The 11,401-nt window shown below is 46.7% G+C and overlaps 1 protein-coding gene across 3 annotated transcripts; it reads left to right on the top strand.

The window, feature by feature from the left end:
* Positions 1 to 2,020: 2,020 nt before the first annotated feature.
* On the top strand, positions 2,021 to 10,366 carry LOC123071404 (transcription initiation factor TFIID subunit 12b). Of its 3 annotated transcripts, none has more exons than XR_006434313.1 (8): positions 2,021 to 2,663; positions 3,488 to 3,688; positions 4,079 to 4,582; positions 4,732 to 4,806; positions 4,933 to 5,011; positions 5,111 to 5,175; positions 9,375 to 9,586; positions 10,035 to 10,366. XR_006434313.1 is itself a non-coding variant. In XM_044494946.1 (8 exons), the coding sequence occupies exons 1-7, from the start codon at positions 2,142 to 2,144 to the stop codon at positions 9,557 to 9,559; spliced, it is 1,620 nt and encodes a 539-aa protein (XP_044350881.1). In that variant the 5' UTR covers positions 2,021 to 2,141; the 3' UTR covers positions 9,560 to 9,586; positions 10,035 to 10,366. The 3 variants fall into 3 exon arrangements, 2 of the variants coding, with proteins under 2 accessions (XP_044350881.1, XP_044350882.1); XM_044494946.1 differs by having other exon boundaries at positions 9,386 to 9,586; XM_044494947.1 differs by lacking the exon at positions 10,035 to 10,366 and having other exon boundaries at positions 5,111 to 5,187; positions 9,375 to 9,539.
* The last annotated feature ends 1,035 nt before the right edge of the window (positions 10,367 to 11,401 follow it).

Raw genomic sequence — 11,401 nt, 5'->3', positions numbered from 1 at the left:
GGCACCCCTATATATAGTGGGGGAGAGGAGGGACTTCATACCTTGAGTCCTTGGCCTTAGGTTGCCTCCTTCTCCCTCCCCAACACCTCCTCCAACTCCATAGCGCTTAGCGAAGCCCTGCCGGAGTACTGCAGCTCCATCAACACCACGCCGTCGTGCTGCTGCTGGTGCCATCTCCCTCAACCTCTCCTCCCTCCCTTGCTGGATCAAGAAGGAGGAGACGTGGCTGTTCCGTACGTGTGTTGAACGCGGAGGTGCCGTCCGTTCGGTGCTAGGATCTCCGGTGATTCGAATCACGTCGTGTTCGACTACTTCATCCCCGTTCTTTGAACGCTTCCGCTCGCGATCTACAAAGGTATGTAGATGCATCTAATCACTCGTTGCTAGATGAACTCCTAGATGATCTTGGTGAAACGAGTAGGAAAATTTTTGTTTTCTGCAACGTTCCCCAACATGCATATGAGAATGTGGTAGCATCAACATAATCAAGAACCTCCACTGAAGGGTTCCAGTAATCCAAATTAGTGATTGGTCCACAGAAAATTCCACCATGCAAACGTTCCAATGTAAAGAAAGGAGTGTCCACCCTTTGTCCATTTGCTGAATCACACACTGCATCAAAATAAGTGTACATTATAAGCACTAACCATAGCATCAACATAAGTGAAAAACAAAGATGTATGCAATTAACTGAAAAATTCAGTTAACTATAGTGAACTGAAAAAATCAATTAACTTGAGCTAACTGAATTTGATAGCATTGAAGAAAAGCAATTGGTGGCATTACACACCTGCACATGACCAAACCCTAAACCCATGCAGCAAATCTTCTTCAAAAGAATGACCATGATAACTTAACTGCTCTGCTGGCATTGCACGCCTGAAACTATTGTCTAAACTAAGTTCAGATTATTACCAGCACTTTCCATGGACACAAATATAGGACGAAACCACTACTCTATCACACTACTAATTGCACATTCACATATGAACCATACGAACGAACGAACCAACTCCCTTATCGGGCCAAAACCACGACTTTGCCGCGCAAAACCCCAACCTAAGCTCAGCGGCCAAAACCCTAGCTTTCCTGCACCGTAACACCACTCAACCTTCAATCCACCGTTAGACACACCGACACGAAGGCGATGTTGTTGACGGCGACCAGAGTACATGTGCGATGAGGAACGGGCGCGAGGCGAAAGGCTCACCATAGTCCGAAGGGATGATGCCGAGCGGGCGATCGAGATGAGCGGGAGGAGGTGGCTCCATGCCGCCGACGAACTCCGGCGACGACGCCGTGATGGCTCACGTCATCAGCCAATCGCCACTGTTGTCGCCCCCAATAGGACAGAACCTACCTGGTCGGCATCGAACGGATCTCAACAGGAGTCCAGTGAATTTAATTCAGGTGGAGAAGTGCGGGTTGATTCCAGAGAAATGCATGGGGCTTTGTGAAAAAGTATCAAGCGATGATCGATCCGCCCCCGGAGTGCCACCTGTCGCGCTGCGGTTGGCTCTGGACTAAAACATCACATAGAGTGCAAGTTGTGGGAGGGCTCAGTTCACTTTTGCGAATTTTAGAGCAAAACATCACATTCAGTGGCGGAGACAAGCCTATGGCAGTTGGGGCTATAGCCCTAAGCGTAATACCAATATCCTTTGTAATTCCTTTTCATACACAACATATAAAACTACTAGAGTGTATCACTCAAGCTAGCTAGCCCTAGGCGTAATCTCATGCTAGCTTCGCCACTGATCACATTTTATGTAAGTTGTAGGATCCGGGTGCTATTACCTCAAAGAGTATGCACGTTTGCTTTCTCAAAAGATAGCTAAAGGTGCACCACCGAGGAAGACGCTCTTTCTCAAAAGATAACTAAAGGTGCACCACCGAGGAAGACGGTGAGCGTCCATGGATTTGCGCGCCGTTCGTATGGCTGGTGCTCTGAAAAGAAAAACGATCGCGTGGGCCAATCTGTCAGTGACCCAAATACTTTCTGACTCGATCAGGAAAAGACTACGCGCACACGTCAAACTGTCCCACACGACCGGCACCTACTCCCCGGCCCTCCACGCGACCGTCCACCCCGCGTCGTCTCCGGCCACCGCCGCCCGCGGAAACCCTACACCCCGCCCGCCATGGCGGATCCGCCGTCCGTAGCAGCCATCACCTCGCCGCAGCCCGACCAGCTCGGCGGCTCAGCCTCCGCCCCGCAAAACTCCAACCCTAACTCCCTCCTGTCCCCCCAAATCCCCCCCTCCCCCACCGTCTCCGACCTCTCCGTCATCTCCTCCCCGCAGCTCGATCCAGCCGCGGCAGCTGCGGGCGGAGGGTCCGCGGACTTCCCGCCTCGTCCGCAGCAGTTGCAGGCGCCTTCGCCCACGCAGCCAGTGGCCGGCGCCGGAGGCTACGGCCAGATCCAGCGCTCGGGTTCGGCTTCCCGCCTCGCCGCTGCCGGCCAGCTTCCACAGTACTCCGCGGCAACGGCCAGGATGTACGGAGGGCAGATGAGCTTCTCAGGTGGCGGAGCGCAGCTGGGGCAGCAGCAGCAGCTGGCGGCCCGCGCAATGCTTGGTCAGGGGCAGCTGGGGATGATGCAAGGGCAGGGCAGCGCGGCTTCTGCTGCACACTATGGGCTCCAGTCACAGATGATGGCACAGGTGAAGTTGGGGTTTGGGTTCTAAGTAATCTGAATATCACACATTAGCCTTATCATGCATAAATGCCACTTGTAACAAGAGGGGGAAACTGTGCCTTTAATTACAAATCATTTTTTCTTGGAAGATCATGATTAATTGTGGTTAGACATTGCTTGTTTTTTTATCACTTCATTTGTGTAACATTCATACATGGAGGCAGTTTTATATCATCTTATAGGGAATCCATCCAAATGTCTGGATAAAATTAAACGTGCAAGAATAGGATTGAAAATCATATAGCTATTTACGTGTGATGTGAGTCTGGTTATAACTTTTTAGTGTACTCGTCGGCATCTGCCTCCAAAAATACCACGATGTACAACCGTATTGTATTTGATAAATAAATAGTATATTATAATAGAAACTAATAATCAAAGTTGTATTTTGAAGATTGTATCAGTGTCCAGAACGACAGCTTTTAGAGGACCGGATGGGGTAAAAATAAATGGTTCATGGATCCGGAATTTTGAATTCGTTTAAAGTCATTTGTTGCTCCCATGGCATGTAGAGAGGGAAGGATGCCACCTATTGGGTGCGATGGTGCATTGCAATTGCAAATTAAATAAAAGTGAACATCTCGTTTACACCTAGAATCTCCTGGCAACTCATTTGAATAGTAAATGTTGGTCATTATGCTTGTAAGAATTCAAGACTAGATGCTCATAAATAAATAAAGACCAAATTTCTAGCCCCAGAGTAAGGTCTTCCATTTTTTAACACTTGTCTTTGCTGTCTACCTGCAGCTGGTTGCCTTGCAGTGTAATTAACCTTTCCTGTTACTGCAGCCAAGGCAAAAAGGCATGGTACAAGGTGCACAATTTAATACTGCCAACGCAGCTCAAGCGTTGCAAGGGATGCAATCCATGGGAGTCATGGGTACTTTGGGGATGAACCAGATGAGACCAAATGGAACTATTCCATATGCTCAACAACGCTTTGCCCAGGCCCAAATGAGGCCGCAGCAACAAGCCGCACTATCTCCACAGGTACCTCTAATGACTTTTGATCTGTATAAGCGAAAGCAATTATCTGGTTCCCTTGCATTCTTTTCTCAAGTATGTTGGGTGTAATATCTGTCCATGGCCTCGTGGTGGTTCTAGTGTTTGGATGCTATGATTAAGCAAAAGGAATTCTTATGGCACAAGGAATGAACCAAACAGAAGTTGAGATATTGTGTGTGCTTACTCATGTTTTTTGTTGCTCCATGTTACATGAGCACGAGTTCTCATAGCCAGGGTTTATCTCATCTGCTATCCACATGTTGCATGCTGCCATAGTCACTTGTTTATCTCAGTTTTGCAAAGGCTTTCATGTTATGCGGTAGTTTATTTTTGCCATGGACCACAACCTAAATTTGATATCGGTCCATTTATCAGAAGGGAGTTGCTCAAGGCTTGTCGAGAACAGCATCGATCACAGGATTAAACTCACAACTGCCTGGAGTGTCACAAAATGGGCAGATGATGCAAATGTCACCTTCGCAACAACAGCAGCAGTGGTTGCAGCAAATGCAATCATCTTTGGCCTCACCATCTCAACATCAAATTCAGCAGCAGAAAAGGATGCTATTGATGCAACAGCTTCAGAAAACAGGACTGACTCCACACCAGATTGCACAAGCCCAACAGCAGCACACACCACATCTCAATGCCCAGCAGTTGTTGCAACAGCAGCACATTATGCAGCAGCTTCAGCAGCAGCAACAGCAACAATCTCCAAGGATGTCAGCATCTGGCTCCCAGAAGTCTGCAAACCTGACAGGATCGCAGCCGGGCACGCCTTTGTCAGGGGGGACTATGGCTGGTGGAAGTGGAAGTCAAGGAGCAGAAGGAACTAACCAACTTCTCGGGAAGAGAAAAATACAAGATTTGGTTGCACAGGTAATTAACGGCTTCCCCTTTTCTGGGAACATGCATTTTAACTTATATATCGTTGGCGAGATGTGATGAAGGTTTTCAGGAAAAATGCATGTTCAGTTTGTGGCTGACTGTACTCTGGTCCGTCTTTGAATTTGAAATCCTTATTTCAGGTGGATCCCCTTGGCAAACTTGATCCAGAAGTGGAAGATTTGGTTTTAGAGATTGCTGATGACTTCATTGAATCGGTATTGTTCATTCTTTGTAGATCGTCCTGTATTCGATTCAGAGTTATAGTAGTGTTTTCTTCTGGTTTTGGTCATAATTATCTGCTGGAGAATCTTGTGATTTGCCTGACTTGGGTTTGTCACTAGGTGACTGCATTTGCATGTACCCTGGCAAAGCACAGGAAGTCATCCGTTCTGGAAGCCAAGGATGTGTTGCTGCACTTGCGTATGCTCTCTCTCTCTCTCTCTCTCTCTCTCTCTCTCTCTCTCTCATGTGGTGCAAGCAATTTTTTGTGCTTATATATTCAGTATTGATTTCATGCAGAGAGAAATTGGCATCTGACGGTTCCTGGTTTTTCGAAGGAAGACAAGAATCCACAGAGAAATTATGTAAGATGAAGGGTATTTTGCCATTACTTATGTTCTATATGAAATTGCCACGATACTGTTATCCCATTATATTCAGTACGTATGCATCTGTGCTATGCACAAATCCCACAGAACTCTAATGGCCATGGCACTGTCCTGACTATCTCAGTAAATTTGCTGTATGTTTGGGGCTTTTTGTCACGACCCAGACTCAAGGATGGGACGAGCAACTGGATTAGTACCAATATTCGGGTATAAATTGGGGGATACAGGGAGAATCGGGGGTGAGAATCAGCAAGCAAAGAGAGGAATAGAGAGAGCAGGAGGTGAGGAACTGGAGCCAGGGGACGAGAGACTTGGAGAACGATTCATTCCTTCGATGCCCTCCTCCTGTGCTTGCCGGTTGCATATGTAGCTTGTGTGTGCGACCAAGCCTCCGATGACCAGCCCATCTCGTAGCCAAAGCCCATGTTACATACATAATGTGGCAGCCCATATTGGGGGTGTTACACTCTCCACCCCTTGAAATTCGGCTTGCCCTCAAGCCGATGATGATCAAGTTGGACCCATGAGTGCCTCCTATCTCATCTGGCTGAAGAGCCAACCCTCCTGGATCATAGGGTAGTATCATGCGCTTGCAAATGGTCAGATCAGAGGAACAGAACTTGATTTCACTGCCAAAAGGAGTTGCAACTGCAGAGTAGGACATCTTGTGGACACACATGATACATCTGAACCAACCAGTGTCCTTGAAAGCAAGCAGGCAAGTGCAATATTTGGGCCCTCCACTGACCAGATACCCAGAGAAAATGATAGATAAAAGATAGCAAGAACACTCACGCACATAACTTGTGTAGTGGTCTACCTTTCCTTTTGCTTGTGCCCATGACCAGAAAGAATCGAGCAGCTGGTTAGTAGGCTGGAGATGTTGCAACAATATGACTGCAATTCCTATGCTGCCTTGAGATTGATGATTCATCACATAATTGAGCCATCCTATGAACATCCGCACCTGCTTATACATTGTGATACGAGGTGTCCATTCATGAATTGATCTTGTATCAGATGGGAACCACCATAGCAACAGTGAGCAATGGATCCCAGGGAAATATATCTCAATTCTGCAAGTCTGGAGAAGTATAAGGAACTGAAAGGGAAAGCGGCCAACTGAACTATCTCGAGAAAACTTGCATGTGAAGTGTAAGTGTCCAGATGCACCCTTGTACTCATAGTTGTGAGAAGACCAAATGCCAGCAACTATCTCTCGCGGAATCAAGTTGGTCTGGCATTCACTAGTACAAAGAGCGAGAGAAGAGCAACAGAGTAAACCAGGCTTGGGATCAAAGACATGTACCCTTTCTTCTGTTTCCCCTCGATCAGCTAACATGAGACAAAGTACCCAAGAACTCCATGGAGTGCAAATAAGACGTTTGTCTCTTGATCGTGTTGTACCTGTAACATCAGATTGTATCAAGGAACTATTGTTGATTCCGAACTGCTTTTTAGTAGCTGTAGCTGCACTCAGAGTTCCATGATCCGAACACTTTGTTATCAGCAGGAGGGCTTGAAGCTGTAACATGAAACTGAACACTGTTTCTGCACATGTTGGGTACAACCATACACTCAGGAAGGCAAGAACGCTACTCCCTAGCAGATGCAGCCCACATGAGCGAGTAACTGGAACATAAGGCATCATGATATCCCAATATTTTGCAGAACACAGCTGTAAAGCAGCATCACCAATGGCATTAGTTGGTTGTACACACTGAACAGCATAGCACCAATCCATTTGGTGCAACACGTTGGTCGTAGTTACTGAAAATATTGCAGGGAATGCCATATGAGGAGACCGCCAAAATAAAGCCATGCCCTCACAACGACCATTGATTTTCCATTTTGGCCAAGGCTTCAACTCCACAATTATGCGCATACCCAGCCCATAACTGTAGGGCTTAATGAAATGTAATGCAGAACAAGCCCAAGGTGCCAGTTCGACAGAGCACAACCTCATAACTTGTTCACCCACTTCAGGAATGTAATTAAGCCTTTTGTTCTTCTGGTCAGATGTTTGGCAGAAATAGCCGACTCCGGGGGTTTGCCTACTCACAAGTTCCACAAGAATGCTACTTAATAAACTTTGTGATTTTTGTTTTGTGTTCAATATAGCATCGCCAGCCCTCCCAAAATTCGAATAACTTTCTCGCTGAGATGAACACCACTGCTGCAGATATGCATATTGCCAATAACCACAGGGCCCCCCAATATAATATAACTCACAGCAGAAACTTCTCAGTGCAGCAAGTAGTTGTAAATAGTGTCCATCAAATGAGCTATTCCAATGCAAGACCAAACTGGCAGCCCAACCATTGAGATCCTCGTGTGGCTGACATGTAGATAGTTTCCCAAATATACCTTGAGTTGCTGGACGTGGATCTTGAGGACTGCTTGCTTCTGAATGGCACTTAAATGATGGCCATGGCATTGGTCGTAACATTTGTGCTTGTTGCCTTATGTTCACATTCTTATCCAGCATGTATGTGGGCGTCAACGCACCAATGTGGTCGAGGCAGAGGGTCCAACACCTTGTTGACGCCATGGTGTCCAGTTTGGGGGTGGAACATGACCAATGCGCTATGGTTGGCACGACCTTGAGGGGAGCTGCGGAGAATGGGTTGACACTCCACACAATGAGGGGCACCGGCACATAACTGTTGACTTCAGCATTGGTCGGACCAACAATAGAACACACATCGAATGTTGGTGCAGCAACACTGATGGCTTCGATGTCGACGGTCTCTCCGCATAGAGCAGAAGCTGCCAGCTTAGGGGAGATGTCAACGGCGGCGGCGTGACTCGGGCACTCTGTCAAACATGTGATAGGCGTCGGTGCAGCATGGTTGTTGCTGTCAATGGTGATGATGTTGTGGTCTGCACTGCACTCCACTGGGGCAGTGAGCTCGAGGAAGACTTCCGTGAGGATCACCGTAGGCATGAGGACGTGAACTCCATGGCCGTCATCAAGTTTCTCCGCAGCCATTGCCGCCTCCTGCACGATTTCATCCTCCCTTATCCGGGCAAGGGACGAAGCACCGGTGATGCTTAATGGAGATCGCGACCGCACGGCATCCTTGATATCTTCCCGCAAGCCCTCAATGTATTGGTGGACGAAACTCTTGATGCTCAGGTTGGGGTTGAGATCCAACACATGATGTACGCATTCCCAGAACGCCACCGTGTACTCAGCCACGGTTGCAGTCTGCTTCTGCTCGAGCAGCGAGCACAAGTGCAGGTTGTACTCCGGTGACACATCCTGGATGTCGAGGAGGCAGGCACGCTCATAGATGCACCGACCATGCATGGCAAGAGCCTGCGCTGCTCCGCGTCTTGATCGAAGTTGAACCACTGCCTCCACATGGTCGATTCTCTGGAACACGGAGATCTTCACCACACCATACAATGTAAACACCTGTTGCAGCGTCTCCTCAGTGACCGGGTAGTACACATGGTGCACAGTGACATGGAGAACGCCGCCGGTGAACAACTCTTCGTGGCTGGACATTTGGTCGAACACCTGGTAGGCAGGAAGTGGGTGGTGATTTTTTTTCTTGGCTCTGAATACCAAATTGTCACGACCCAGACTCAAGGATGGGACGAGCAACTGGATTAGTACCAATATTCGGGTATAAATTGGGGGATACAGGGAGAATCGGGGGTGAGAATCAGCAAGCAAAGAGAGGAATAGAGAGAGCAGGAGGTGAGGAACTGGAGCCAGGGGACGAGAGACTTGGAGAACGATTCATTCCTTCGATGCCCTCCTCCTGTGCTTGCCGGTTGCATATGTAGCTTGTGTGTGCAACCAAGCCTCCGATGACCAGCCCATCTCGTAGCCAAAGCCCATGTTACATACATAATGTGGCAGCCCATATTGGGGGTGTTACACTTTTCCAGCTTTCGAAGTTGACAAGCCGGTAGTCTTCTCACACAGTACAAACAGTTAGTACCTGATGGAGTTTCAGCCTCCATTGACTATGTTAATCTGCTCATTTTGTGGTCATGGCTGAAAACTGAAATAGTCTTTGCTCTTTTAACATGGAAAAAATATTAACTTTAATGTGTGCGGTGTATTTTTTGAAATGAATGTGCCTTCTTCGTAATCGCTTTTACTTGCATCTGCGCCTCTGTTTTTAACATGCACAAACAAAAGGTTGACTGGATTGTAGAACTGCAACAGGTAAAGGCAGTAGTGGATCCCCAACAGCCAGAGTGTGATGCTGCTGGAGTTAGAAGCGCAAGCAATAAATTAGTTGCTAATAATTCGATTGCCAACCATCAGACAAGAGGTCCGGTTGCAGATCCTTCACCAACATCTACAGTGGGTCCTCTGTCAAAAGTTCCTCGTTTCTGAGCTCTGTGCTGTTCCCCTCGGTGGAAGGTAATTCAAGTCCACTGTTTCGGCAGATAAACCTATTTTTATCTTATTTTAACACTGCTGGTAAGCCCGAACAATCTTTAATGGTTGGGAGATGTGGGTCATAACAATCTATTAAGAGCCTTCTGGTAGGATGACCGTGGAAATCTCTGCTGCAATCACACGTTATGTCACATCTGGAATATTACTAGATGCCACCAATTGGTGCATAATTGATTAATCCATGTCTGAACAAATGCCCCTGACTACCTAGAGTTCCATTCAGTGGTAGTGATATTGGCATGATCGTGCAATGAAGACCTTTTATTCTCACCATGTTCTTACAATCTCAAATAATTAGCGCACACAGCAAAAAGCTTCCGCTCTTCCATATATTCTTTCTCGGGCTTGTTGTATCACACGATGTTGCATCATTCTGCTCGGGTCTGACCAGTTGAAATTGTCAGTGCAGGCTCTAGGACATACAACTCACTAAGGTCTAACTCAAGGGACGGAAGCACAGTGGATATACGAGCATCTGTGGACAAAACGATGGCCGATCGTTTACCTGTCCAAACCGGATGCTTGTATCAAAGTCGAAGGAAAAAAAACAGTTGCTAGCTGACTGGGTCATTCGCGACAGGCAATTGCATGAGTCACCTGTAACCTTGTTATCAATGAATCTTTGTAGCTCCCCCTGTTCGTTGTACATAACGTTTTGCAAACAGGGCAGCCCTTTTTTTCCATATTGAATGCTTTTATGCAGACATGGAGGCTATACATATATATATTCGTGTGCTATGCTGTTGCCGCGTGCCGCAAGGAAACTCACAAGTTTGTGCAAATACTACAAACTTGCCATGTGCTATCAGGGCATTAATCCTCATTGCTGCCTCTCCAGTGGTGGGTGGTAGGTGAAACAGAGATGTTTGTGCAAATACTACAGGTAGATGTTTTACTGAATTTATTATGCACTGTAGCTGCGAGAGCTTGAGCAATGGAAGGTTGGTCTAAAGCTCACGGTAGTACACGTGACTTTATACAGAAAAACGAGGAAACATGGTGGCATCTTCAGCTCTGCCGGCTATTTGTTTCACGATGAGAAAAATAATCAGATCATGTTCAAAAAGCACAGTCATTTCTGGCTGCAAGATTGAACCGATGGCCAATCTTACATGGGTGTATTTACAATCAACCCTTGTGATTACATATCTCCTGTGTTTGTGCCCATCATGCAACTAGACCTCCTTGTCTGGTCCTGAGTTCCAAACCCATGGCTGGAGCCGGTGGAATCTGGATAAATTTTCTTATGATATTTGTCTATGTCACCCACTCATTTATTTTATGCTCTGAGAGCTGTCTCTTGAGATGGTAACATCTGGGATTGGACTCGGCTTTATGATTTTGGGGAACTTGGTCTCACAGAACTGTGTGAAGCTTGAGTCAGCCACATCCACATAGGAGCGAACTTCAGAAAACTGTTATAGTCGTAAGAACGTGTCGAATTTCCTGTTGCCAAGTTGGAAATGGCAATTTCGGAAGGGAATCGAAGTGTATAGTACTCCCTCCGTAAACTAATATAAGAGCATTTAGATTACTATTTTAGTTATCTAAACACTCTTGTATTAGTTTACAGAGGGAGTAGTAGCCAATTATCTCTGCTTTTTTCAATCCATTTTGTCCGAGGTTTGCACTCAAGGAGATAACACCTGAGTATCCTCTCAACCTGAACCTGTATATTTTTGGTTCTTGCAAGGATTGCAGCGGTAAGTATTTTATTTTTCAAGTTGATGATTCGTCTGCCTACTCTTCTCATCCTTAACAACAGCTTACAATTTT

This window comes from Triticum aestivum, chromosome 3B (genome assembly GCF_018294505.1).
Source record: "Triticum aestivum cultivar Chinese Spring chromosome 3B, IWGSC CS RefSeq v2.1, whole genome shotgun sequence".
In the NCBI taxonomy this organism is placed as follows: Eukaryota; Viridiplantae; Streptophyta; class Magnoliopsida; order Poales; family Poaceae; genus Triticum; species Triticum aestivum.
This window is presented reverse-complemented; position numbering and strand designations above follow the sequence as displayed.